Raw genomic sequence first — 13,097 nt, forward strand, 5'->3', positions numbered from 1 at the left:
TTCAATTTAATGCATATGCGTTGCATACAGGGTACATCGAGTTCGCATGTGCAGCGTTGTTCCTTCAAATCAGCCATTTAATTAATGCATCTATTTCTTCTCTATTATCTGACAGGAGAAACTGTACAAGATACAGCCATGGCATATTGGAGGAAGATTGTATTATTGGAAAAATATTGTATCAATTTCCAAAGTATTTTATTATTCCAAAGTTATTTCTCTCATTTACCTAATAAATATTTCATATATTTCATAATTTATAAAGACTGGCTGTCTTTTATATGATGTTTTCGTTAAAAAATAGTCTATGGGAATTAGTAGAAGGTTACTTTACTGAACATCACACAGAACAGTTCAAAATGTGCATTACTGTAACAATAGCCACAGACTACTATGCATTGAATTTAGATTAAAGACACACTAGCACCATCTAGTGTGCTAGTTCCTGCAAATTACTATGGCAGCCGCAAAACACACTTTTGCAGCCACGGTCATGCGGTCGCGACATGCAAAGAAATTCTTGGCAATTTCCATTTGGTTTTGCATGTAACGAAAACAAAAGTCTTGCAACATCTGTAGGGCCCACAGAAGGAGATCATGGCAACAAAACCCTCAATTATTTTAAAGAACATTCATTTTATCATATTTGTAAATTTATCTAATGATCTTTCTGAAATAGATTTAAAGGTGCAACATAAACATACTGTACTGTCTATGATGTCTGTCTATGAACAAACAATATACTGATGTACTTTTTTGCTGTCGTTGCGCTTGAAAATATGTTTTTAAATATATTAGAGCTGGAGGTTAATTGTGTTCAGAACAAACAGCAATATTTATAAAGAAATTACATCAATAAACATACAAACCACCTCATACAGTACTGTATGTATGTTAGAACTTCAGCGGAAAGCAAACTTCTCAAACCTCATATGTAGCAATTACAAAACTGTTTGCACTTACTGTACTTTGGTAAGGGCAGTAAGTGCCCTTGGCCTCTGGACCTAATTATTTCTGAGTAGTCTTATTAAGTGTATGTTAGGGTAACAGAGTATTGGTTGGGTGCAATAATGCTTAGATACATTTGTATATGAATTGATCTTTTTCAAATCTTTACATAAAAAAAATGCAGAAGTGATCACTAAGCACTGTTTAGTAAAATATAATTTCAGACCGCACCCCAAAAAACAAAATTACACTGTTTTCTCAACAGTATGCTTTTGTTCCTATACTGTATTAACCTGATGAAATACGTTGTTTCTCTAAATCTCTGCTGTTGAGGGATTAATTATTTTCTGGGGGCTATGGACCATACTATATTATACTAACCATTGCTTAATTAACCAAAATTAAAGTTCTTAATTTTGGGACCAATAGTTAATTTTAGATTTCAGTTTTTTTATGAGGCAAACATATTTCATAGTGCTACAGGTGCGCCGACGAGTATTCTAAAACATGCCTTGGAAAATCTGGGGCAATCACCAACAAGACCCAGGTACATGCTGGGTACATGCTGCAACATTTCAGTGACATTTCTGCAGACAGACTAATGGCCCAGCGGATTAACACTGCAGGATTCCCTGGCAGTCCCATTCAAGCTGAATGACCGTTGGGCCACTAGTCTGTCTGCAGAAATGTCACTGAAATGTTGCAGCATGTACCCAGCATGTACCCAGCATATACCTGGGTCTTGTTGGTGATAGCCCCAGATTTTCCAAGGCAAGTTTTAGAATACTCGTCGGCGCACCTGTATGCAATATTGGGGAGAAAAAGACACAATCATTCATAATAACAAAAGTACCTGATCATGGGAGAGATGCAGTTGATTAGGGTGTCTGGCAAGAAGGAGGAGGGTATAATCTGAGGGCACTGAGAAATTAAGTAAATCCCAAAATTGTAACTAAAATGTTAATGTCCTATTCTAAGCCGAAAAAATAAGAAATTGCCTGAGGCATATGTCATTCTTTGCTTGCTATCATCATCTACAGTATAGTACAGTACTTAAGATTGACATTATGTCCATTTTAGCTATGTACTATATATACTGTAGGAATAGGTAGTGTACCTGAAAGTACTTGCAACTCAATGTAGTATTGTACCGGTATATTTTATTGTGAGGAGATGCAGAATAGTGCAATGTTTTGGGTCCCAAACAGATTAGGGGTTATTATTGTAATTCCGATTTCCAAGCATCTTCTCTACCTATTATATCTGCAAGACCTGTCTTAAAATACATATTTTTAATTTGTCACAATCTAGGTACCTTCCGTATCCACTATCATTCTTCATAAGCTAACATAACATAAAATATATCTCCTCCAAATATCCACTTTTTTATTTTATGCAATTATCCATATTTTGTTTTACATTTGAAAACAATGGCAATGTGTGGAACTAATTTTTTCATACATTATTCTGCTTAACAGGGGCAATGACCTCTGTATAAACCTGGAATGCTATTTGAACATCAGCATCTCCTTAGCTTTGCAAAATGTTTATATACATTACAATCAGCATACTAAGTGACAAATGTATTTCTTCATTTAGTTCCACCTGTCATTCGAGTCTACCCAGAAAGTCAAGCCAAAGAACCAGGTGTGACTGCCAGCCTTAGGTGTCATGCTGATGGTATCCCCAAGCCACAGCTCAGTTGGCTTAAGAACGGAATGGACATAACTCCCCTATTATCCAAACAGCTGACATTGCAAGGTAAGCTAATGACCCATCAGTTAGTAAAACAGTTAGTGTGAGAAAACGTATAATCATGTAATATGTTGCATACTACAGTATTTCTTTTATAATAATTTTTGTGGTGCTGAAATTTGAAGCTTAATTTCTTGTTAAAACACAATGATAATGTGTGCCATTTTTAACTTTGACAAAAACAAATGTTTTTGTAAGCACTTCATTTCTACTTTTCTTTTACTTACACTGTGAATATGGTGTTTAACTATAGTACACATCTGATTCCATTGTCTCAATCTTTTCTGGGACATAAAAGTATTTTTTACCATACAGTAGAAAGTATGTATTAGAAAACACCAAGAATTGATTGCCTAGGTGCTCAAGGCATATTGAGATTGTGTATAATGCCCCAATTAAATTAAATATATATGGGGTGGTGCAAGGTATCAAAAGTTATAGAGTCCACAAGAGCAAAATAGAGAAGAGTACCCCATAAATGCACTTGTCAAGTGGTGACTCCTGGAGCGGGGAGCAGGCAAGGATTGTTGGGGTCACAAGAAGGGTTCGGTGGCAGACAGCGAGCAGGATAGGCAGGGTCAAGGCAGGGGTCGGTAACAGGAAAGTAGATGCAGAGCAGGGGAGCAGGGGAGCAGGAATTGAGACTAGGGAGCATTAACAGAACTGAGACTTGCTAGCAGGAAACAGACTGGGGCAATTTAGTTCAATAGAAAGGGCCTTTAATAAGTAATCAGGACTACAGGATACAGGGAACAGGTCAGATCAGGGCAGCAGCAGTAAGAGTTAAGATCACTAAAAAAAGGCAAGGTAGGAACTGGAAACTAGAAACTATAAGGACAGAGAACAGGAGCAACAAGAGGAGACTGACAGACAGAGGAACCCCAGAGCAGACAGAAACCAGTGCGCACCCGGTGGACAGAGAAAGGAACTATGGCTATTAGCAGGATGTCTAGTAGACCCTGACAGCACTCTTAATTACAACTTAATCATTTTCAAAAATTCAATAATACAAAAATACATGGTTCAAAATCATATACAATTAAAATAGAGGAGTGGAGATACAGTAGGTATGTACAGTAATTCAATATTATAAACTTCAATTGCACATGACAGCATACATTGCACTTTTCAACATGCTATTGTTTTAGCATAGATAGACAGGCAGACAGACATAAAAAAAACTCTAATTGTGAGTGTGTAGACAGGTTTGCAAACCTCAAGTGAAACAATTGGACCCTTGATTATAACAGGAGTAAATCGCACAAAAAGATAATGTCACATTTTGCAGATAAACCACATATTATTGGAGACATCTATTATAACACTTAAAGCTGCAGTTCAGGCAATATCCTGCATGTGTGTTTTTTTTAATAAATCAGTTCTGTAGTAAGAAAAAATACTTTTAGCATTTTCTGTTTTAAAAAAAAACAACTTTAAAAGACCAATTTTCTTGTATTCTATTTTAACAAGCATGCTTGTTTCTATAGCAACGATTTACATTCCCCATATTTAAAGATGTCGCCAAACTTTGCCGATCAATAGATGGAGAACGAATTGACCGGCAGCTATGCAGTTCTTTAGGTAATTAGAGATTGCCCACATGAAACTATTGAAGTTAAAAAATAAATTAAAAAAAAAAAAGACTGAACTGCAGCTTTAATTACCATCACACACATCTAAACAAGTTGGGGACTGATGTAAGTTGTCATGGAAGCAGCAGAATCTGTGTGAAAAACATGTTGGCTAGGCATGGGGATAGAAGCTTTGCTTGTATCCCACACAGATGAAAGAGGTGCCTTTCAGCTACACCCTTGAGAAATAATACAGGACTATACACTAAAGGTTATTTTGATCGCTACCATCACGAGAATTAGGCAAGTTACATCAGTCCCCTTTTAGTGTCACTTATGAACACTTTGCACCAGCAAACTGTCTATGGGACCTATACACAAGCAGTGATAAAATTAGTGCATTAGCACCCGACTTTGAGGCCTATGCACTAAGCGCCGATTGAAAAAAAAAAGTCAGAGTTTTTTTAATTGCCATTTTTGACAGCGTTGCTATCACGGTATGCAGAAAGACCCTATTACAGTTATAGCAACATTTGCAAAAATGGTGAGAAACCAGCAACATGAAGATCGCCGCTCTGAAAAGGGCTCACCGGCGAATTCTTTCTGCTGCAGAGAGAAAGGCTTTTCGCTGCGCAAATCTAACCCAATTTTTTTTTTACATTTTATTACTAGTGTTTTGTAGCAGGGGGTATCCACAGCAGAACCGCATTGATTTGTTAGTTCAAAAGGATGTGACGTCACATCCGTTTGAACTAATGTAACCTATCACATGGTACAGCAACCAATGGGATTGAAGACAATCGCATTGGCTCTAATACCATGTGATATGGTAATGTGGTTTGAAGGATGTGACGTACCGCCCTTGGAGATGACTTCATATCCTTCGCCAAAAACAAAAAAGAGGCAGGCACATGATACAGCGTCCAATCAGATTGGAGCTGTACCATCTGACCTAAAAATGTGACATCACAGGCCATATTTAAGGCCTTGACGCCTCATTTTATCTCAAGAAGCCGACGTGACAACATCGTGTTGTGGATATACCATGGGGTTTTGTTGATTAACAGATGAAGAAAGAAGATTCCTGAAAAAAAAGATAAAATGACAGATGAATAAAGAAGAAGGTGATAGATGATAAAAGAAAGAGGAATTTTGTTACCTGTTCCGGATCTTCAAGGTGGGTGGCGTTGGATTGACTTTGATGTCATGTTACGAGAGCTTCCTGATACCCCTGGATTCGGATAGCCAACGGTTCTAAAGGTAAGTAAAATATTGAATGTATGTTATTTTTTTTCCAGGTTTTTTTATTGTATTTTTTTCTTTCAATGTTTGCCATTGCTCATTGTCTGCTAATGTATTAATCTGTGCCCGTTTAGGGTACAGATAAATACAGTGATAGCCAACGCATTTTTTGCAAAATGTTTGGTTTCTATTGAGTGTATTTTTTCTATTTCTCTTGATTGTTTGGATTAAATACAGCTAACCCCATTATAACGCGGTGCTTGGGGTCCACATAATGCGACTGCGTAATAATGGGGATTGCCAAAAAAATGGCAGCGATCAGGGGTTCCGTGTTCACCGGAGGGGGAGAGCTGGGATAACTCTCCCAACTGTCCCAGACCTGGCGGCACAGTGGCATCCCCACGCAGGACTTATCCGGTGTCTGCAGCTGCATCTCTCTCCTCTCTCTGCTTCTACAGAGCTTCCAAGAGGAAAATCTGCATGAGAGCAAGCTCCCTTAAAGTAAGAGTGTGTGTGTGTGTGTGTGTGTGTGTGTGTGTGTGTGTGTGTGTGTGTGTGTGTGTGTGTGTGTGTGTGTGTGTGTGTGTGTGTGTGTGTGTGTGGTCTTTAGAAGGGGTGTAAGCCATTTTCATAGATAGGGAGTTGTTTGGTGTTGGTTGGGGTGAAGGTAATACTGTAATGTAAATAGAAATGCATAATATATATATTTACATATTTTAAGAAAATGCTAGTTCTTACCATTTTTGGAGTGCAGAAAAAAATTGATTTTTAAATGAACATTTTAATTATGTGAATAACATAATAGAGAACGTGTGCACTTTGTTAAATAGAAATCCGAAAACTACAATTTACTCACATAATAAAGCATATTCTTCATTTTGTAGTGTTCTTCTAAATCATCATTATGTCAAACTAGAAATAATTAAGTATTTTCCTTGTTCTGCCTTTGAGTAAAGTATAATTACAGTGGCCATTTAGAAAATGTTACTGTATATTTTTTTACTTGAGCAGAAAGTCCATATCTGCAATTACCATAGGTAACAATTACAATTCATATTACTGCAACTTAAGAAATTCAAAAGCATGATATTCTCTGTCAGCTGTGTGTGTGTGTGTGTGTGTGTGTGTGTGTGTGTGTGTGTGTGTGTGTGTGTGTGTGTGTGTGTGTGTGTGTGTGTGTGTGTGTGTGTGTGTTTAGTCCATTAGCAATAAAGCCTTGGATAGAATAGATATTTAAAAAAAAAAAAAGGCAACCACAGCTGGCGTCATTTGCGCTGCGCCGCTTCCAGGTCAGTCACATGTTTTAGGTAAACTGGTGTCAGAGGAGCTGGGTCGCGTCACCAGCTGCGGGAGTGGCATGGTGGTGCTGAGGGAATTAAGAAAGTTAGGAGATGTTCTAAATCAGGAGCCACGCTCAGGCCGCATTATAAGCAGATGTGCGGTGTAGCGCATTGCTCTTTAACAAGATTGAGATGTAGTTTGTAATTTTATGTATTTTTTCGATTGATTAGCGTTTTCAATTAATTATTTTGTTGTCTCCTTGTTTGAATTGATGTGCTAGTGCTTTTATTTATTGAATTGTGGTGTTTAGTTCCTTGTGTATGTTTCATTATTGTGTATTTTGGGACTACATGTATTTTTATTAGGGTGACCATTGACTGCTATAGTGGCTTATCCTGCTCATATTATATGGGTATGATGTACCACTATGCCAATCAATGGGTACAGGGTGGGTATAGTGGGTCCGGGGTGGGTGGTTTGGCCTCCCGGGTGGGTACCGGGGAGGGTGGGTTAACCCCTAAATTACTATAGAGGTTATTAACCTCTAAGCTGAGTCCCCAGTCAGCACTGTGGCACGCACGCCCGGCGGGGGGGCGGCGTGTGCACAGTGCTACACCGCGATCTGCGGTCTGAGGGGAGAGAGAACGTTTGCGACGGGAGGGGGCATGGAGGTAGATTCGGGGGGCGTGGCCATGACGTCCCGCGGCTGGTTCGCCCTCATTGGCTAAACCGCCGGTGGGGGTGTAGCCACGCCTCCATCGCAAATGCCAATCTCAAATTCCCCTGCTTGTCTGAAAAACTGTCGCGCACAGCTGGGGAAAGGTGCGTGACAATGTAGGAACTGGGACCGGAGGAACTGGGGGGGGCAGAGCTTGATCGCACAGCGCACGCCGAGGCGTGCGCTGTAGTAGTTAGTGGGACTGCAGCCTAAGGTGATTAAGGGGGTAGGGGTCATTAGATTGTATTTTTGAATGTAATATTGCTGGCATCAGAGGACATGGCCCTGCAGTATGCTGGTGTGGATGCCCTTCATAATGGCAGGGGTACGTAGAAAGGTGTATTTATTTTATTTCTGCTGCCTGAATAATGTTTGATTTAATAATGTGCAGATTAGCTATTATCCATATCTGGATAATAGTTATTTTGCCCATTACTGTTCTATATGTGTTAGGGGGGGTGGCGTGTATTTATTGCAATGTATGCCAAATTTTATTTTTTGATAAAGGATTGGTACTGCAGGCCAGCGGGAAACCATCCGAGGAACCCCAGACACCCCTGGGGACCACCTGAGGACCCCAGACACCTGCAGGGACCACCTGGAGGCCCACGGACACCCGCAGGGACAACCCGGGGACCCCCGTCGGCCTCTGGTATAAATCCTGTGTATCAAAAAATAAATGTTGGTTTTATGTGAAGGATCAGGGGGTTGGTTGTGTATTGATGGTTAGTACATATTGTAATGTTTATTGGGGGCAGAGGGGGTGAATGAAAGGCCAAGTACCTGCTTCACTCTCCCTTCACCCCCTCTGCCCCCAATAAAGCTGCTATTGTTCCTTAACCCCTTCATTGCCTTAGCGGTTAGTAGCTAAGGTAATGAAGTTGACTGTAAATGCATTTTTATTGCATTGGATTGATGCCGGGGGTCTCCGGTGCTGACATTAATGGGTTTCAGCTGCGGAGACTCCCGGCATCAATCCGATGCAGGAAAAATATATATTTTTTCTATGTCCCCTCTCGCGGCTTATTGACAGCTTCTCGCCACCTTCGTGCCAACTTTTCCTGGCGAGACGATTTGGAGAGGAAATCTCTATTCTAGAGTGGCGATTAACCTCGATAAGCTAATCGGTGCTACCAGAATAGCTTGAGTTTGAAAAGCTGGCGATAAGTGGCTTACTGCCACGCGTTTGGCGATTTTTTTTTTCTCTGCAAATTTTTTTTTGAAAAGGTCTTTTATCGCCGACTTATCGGGGCTTACTGAATCGCTGTAAGCTTTTTTGGGGGGGATAAGGTGGTGATAAGTGGCTTATTGCTGCTTAGTGCATAGGCCCCATTGCATTGATTTATCACGCACTAAAACATGGGGGCAAAAATGATATTCACTAAGAATGAACACCATTTTTTTGAAGGCCAATATAAAAATGCACCAAACCGTTTTTTGTATCAGTGCTATCGCGATATAAATCCTAGCTAGCGGCAATTGATAGAAACAATTGCAGCCTGGAAGAGCTGCATGAAGATGTTGCGTCTCCATGCACGGCTCTTACAGGCATCGTGCAGTAAAATTATTAATTTTGATAATAGTGTGTAGGAGCAGGGGGTCTCCTGAGCTGAACCGCATTAATTCCAGCCTCGGGGACCCAAAGCTTCCCGAGTTACAGGCCCCAGTATAGGGTGCCGGTATCTCCTCCAGTATTTAAACCCCACGGTCACATGACGAGGAGGATTTAAAAATGGAGGCGATACCGGCACCCCATACCCATACCAGGGCCTGTATCTCGGGAAGCAGGGGGTCCCTGAGGCAGAAATTAAAGCGGTTCAGGTCAGAAGACCCACTGCTCCCATACACTTGTATTAAAATTGACATTAAAGCAGCTTCATTACCTTTGCGGCTAGCCGTTAAGGCAATGGAGTGGTTAAGGCACAATAGCAGGAATATTGGGGGCAGAGAGGGTGTGTGAAGGGGGTTCTTGGCCCTTCACTCACCCCCTCTGCCCCCAATAAACATTACAATATCTACTACCCACCAGCTCCCTGTACTTCCAAACACACTTCCCCCACCCCCACCCCAACAAACATAAAAACATTTTTTTAACGCACAGGATTGATACCGCAGGCCAGCAGGGACCAGTGGACACCCACGGGGACCACTCGGAGGCCCTCGGGCACCGCGGGGACGACCCAAGGACACCCGCCAGCCTCCAGTATCAATCCTGTGCAGAAAAAAACATGCTTTTATGCATCTCTCAATCTTTTTAGCACCAGCCTTTAGCTGGTGCTAAAATATTGAGAGATTTTATAGGCTGATAAACTTATCACTCCTTTGTGAATAGCTATACTGGCAAAAAAAGTGTTTTTGCCTTTTTTTGGCCTGTCAGATGACTTTTTTGAAAGCTGCTTTTTGAATAGCAAATCAGGTAGAATTGCGCTATAAGAGCATTTATCGCGCATTAAACCACTTATCACTGCTTTGTTAATGGCCCCTATACTGTATGTGAGAACGCAACTTTTTTTGTCAGCAGGTGTGATGGGAATTAAGTGCTGCAGTAGATGACTCCAATAGTGTGTGGTTTATATGCAAAATATAAATAGTATCTTTTTGTGAGATATACTCTTGTTAGAATCAAGGGTCCAATTGGTACCCTTGGGGTTTGAAAACCTGTCTACACACTCACAATTAGAGTTTTTCTATATACTGTACATGCTTACACAATAGCATGTTTAAAAGTACAATGTATGATATCATGTGCAATTTAAGTTTCTAATATTGAATTACTGTACATTCCTATCTCCACTCCTCCATTAAATGTATTTTTGTATTATTTAACGTTTGCATACCAATAAATTGTAATAAGAGGGCATTTACGGGGGACTTTTCTCTATTTATCTCTTGTCTCTATTGTATATTAGCACTGATATAATACAGTAGCTATATTACACACTATTTGCATGTTTTATTTTAAAATAAACTTGACTTTTTTTAATGTTGCTGAAATGTTCAATAATATGGATTTAAAAGAATAGAAGAATGTTAAGGCTGCATAATTCACAACACATCAACCACTTATATTTATATATACACATTATACATCTGTATAGGCACGCACAGACTCGGGAACGCACACACACTTATATGTACAGATGTAGCCAACATTATTGCACTTATTAATGCATGATAATGGATTGCTGCTGCATGTTTTAATGAGTTATACTGCGCTTGGTAATTTTAATACAATGGAATCCCAAGTTGCAAAATAGTTTGATTTGATTAGTAAAGCTTGTGATTTAGTGCCATGATAAATGGATCCAATAATGTTGGCTACATCTGTAAAAAAAATAGTCAATACATGGTGATCTGACAGTGTGTGTGGTACTCTATCAGTAAGTATTTGTGGCTGAAAAAAAAATCAGATTTCACCTCCAAGACTAAGGTTGTATAACATATACTGTACAACCTAAATATCAAAATATTACAATATGTAAGCTATGAGCATGGTTTGCCACTATGGCAGTCAATGGGCATGCTACAAATAAAAAAAAAAAAATGTGTGTGTGTGCTGAGCACACACATTTTAAGTGAAGCTTCTTTGTCTTTTGTCACTGATTTGTCACAGAAATTGTATTTGTGATGGTGATGTTTTTAATTAAAAATCAAAACACAATTTCAGTGCCAAAACACAAAGAAGTTTGACATAGCTAAAGCGCATTCTATTTGCACTTCTATATTTAAAGTAACTGTGAATTCCTCGTGTGTGTATGTGCGCATCACTGTGTGTCAGTAAGTGTATGCGCACGTCAGTCGGTGTGTGTGCGCGCATCAGTCAGTGTGTGTGTGTGTGTGCGTGCGCGCCAGTCAGTGTGTGTGTGTGTGTGTGTGCACGAGCGCCAGTCAGTGTGTGTGTGTGCGTCAGTCAGCGTGTGTGCATGCGTCAGTCAGCGTGTGTGTGCATGCGTCAGTCAGTGTGTGTGCATGCATCAGTCAGTGTGTGTGTGTGCGCACGCCAGTCTCGGTGTGTCTGTGCGTCAGTCAGTGTGTGTGCTTCACTTCCCCTTCCGAGGACACCGTACTCAGCGCTCTCCCCCCCATCCCCTCAAGCTCTCAGAGCTATGGGGACATGGAGAGCTCCGCGCTCTTCCCCCCCTCCCTCAGAGCTATGGGGACACGGAGCGCTCAGCACTCTCCCCCCCTCCCTCCGATATACGGGGACATGGTGCCCTCAGCACTGTCCCCCCTCCCTCCATCTGAGCAATGACGCGCTCAGCGCTCTTCCCACCCTCCCTCTGGCGGTGCTGCGGGAAAGCGGTGTTGCGGTGGATGTGGCGTGCTCAACCCCTTCCTCCCTGTTACTGGACCAGCCCCCCTCCCCACGGCAGAGCTGCGGGGACAGTGCGCCCGGATCTCGGGGAGAGGGGAGGTTGTGTGTGTGTGTATCGTCTGCCCAGCTCCTCCTGGTGGAACCTGGCAACACTGATGGACTCTTTTGCCAGTAGTGATGTCACTTCCGTCACCACTGACTTCCATCTGCAATCAACTACATTCAAGCCGCTAAAGATGTTTTACTTCAAAAAACAAGCAGCAAATACTGTACTACAGACAGGTGAATCCAGGTAGGATTCACACCGTGCGAGTCCCATTAAAATGGAGGGACACCTGCTGTGTTAATCCGATGGTCCATTACTGCTGCTGTGGACTAGTGGAGTGTTTACGAGATGCTCAGGGATTTTCCTCAACCATTGGCTCAGAACCAGCAGTTGCATCTATAAGTGGGTCAAATGTTGTCTTTAAAATTTAAATGTATAGGAGTAAGTCACCAGTTAATGACACATATAATGAAAAATTATTATAAACGGATTATTTACAAACTAAAATCATATATTATGTATCAAATAATGGATATGTCAAAGACTATAGAACAAAAGGTCACACTTTTCCATTTAGAGCTTTGGTTCTTTCTGTGACTTACAGTGTCTCATGCTGTTATGCTTCAGTGGGCAGGCCTTTATCTTCCAGCCTTCACAACCTGCTAACCTTTAGGAGTCTTTCTATACATGTCAGATACCTTAATGTTGATTGGCAGGTAATTACAAGACTGTGAAAACTGTACTAATTGCAGCTAGTTTATTTCTGTCTCGGCTGCATCCTTCTCACATTAATATATCTGTATACGCATTCATTTTGTAATAAGATAAATAAAAACGTGCACAAACATACATTGATATTATAACAAATTGCTCTATAATAGTGGCTTTAAAACCTGTCCTCATGGAATCCACACCAGACTTTAGGAATGATCAATCAATTAACAAATATAATAATGCAATAATGTTGTTTGATGATACTCAAAACATGGTAAAAAAAAATTCATTTTGTTGTGTTCAGTATAGCTTACAAAACTAAATATAAATGTTAAGCATATGTCTTCCTCTTCTCAAATTATGAGAACAAGCCTTAGCATTTTCTAGCTTCTTTATTGCCAACATGAAATGAGGTTTGCAATCTACCATGAGACATATGAGACTATGAGATCTATTTATTGAAGTCTCCAGGCTTAAAAATAGGGACAAAATGAATCCATCTAATTT

General features: G+C 40.5%; 1 protein-coding gene across 3 annotated transcripts in view; it reads left to right on the forward strand.

The window, feature by feature from the left end:
* Nucleotides 1–13,097, forward strand: part of FSTL5 (follistatin like 5) — an 816,421-nt gene that overhangs the window by 644,099 nt on the left and 159,225 nt on the right. For all 3 annotated transcript variants that reach the window (XM_075612304.1, XM_075612322.1, XM_075612313.1), the window contains one exon: nucleotides 2,548–2,709. In XM_075612304.1, the coding sequence (XP_075468419.1) occupies nucleotides 2,548–2,709 (162 nt within the window). The remainder of the gene's footprint in view (nucleotides 1–2,547; nucleotides 2,710–13,097) is intronic.

The sequence above is a fragment of the Ascaphus truei genome, chromosome 1, assembly GCF_040206685.1.
Source record: "Ascaphus truei isolate aAscTru1 chromosome 1, aAscTru1.hap1, whole genome shotgun sequence".
In the NCBI taxonomy this organism is placed as follows: domain Eukaryota; kingdom Metazoa; phylum Chordata; class Amphibia; order Anura; family Ascaphidae; genus Ascaphus; species Ascaphus truei.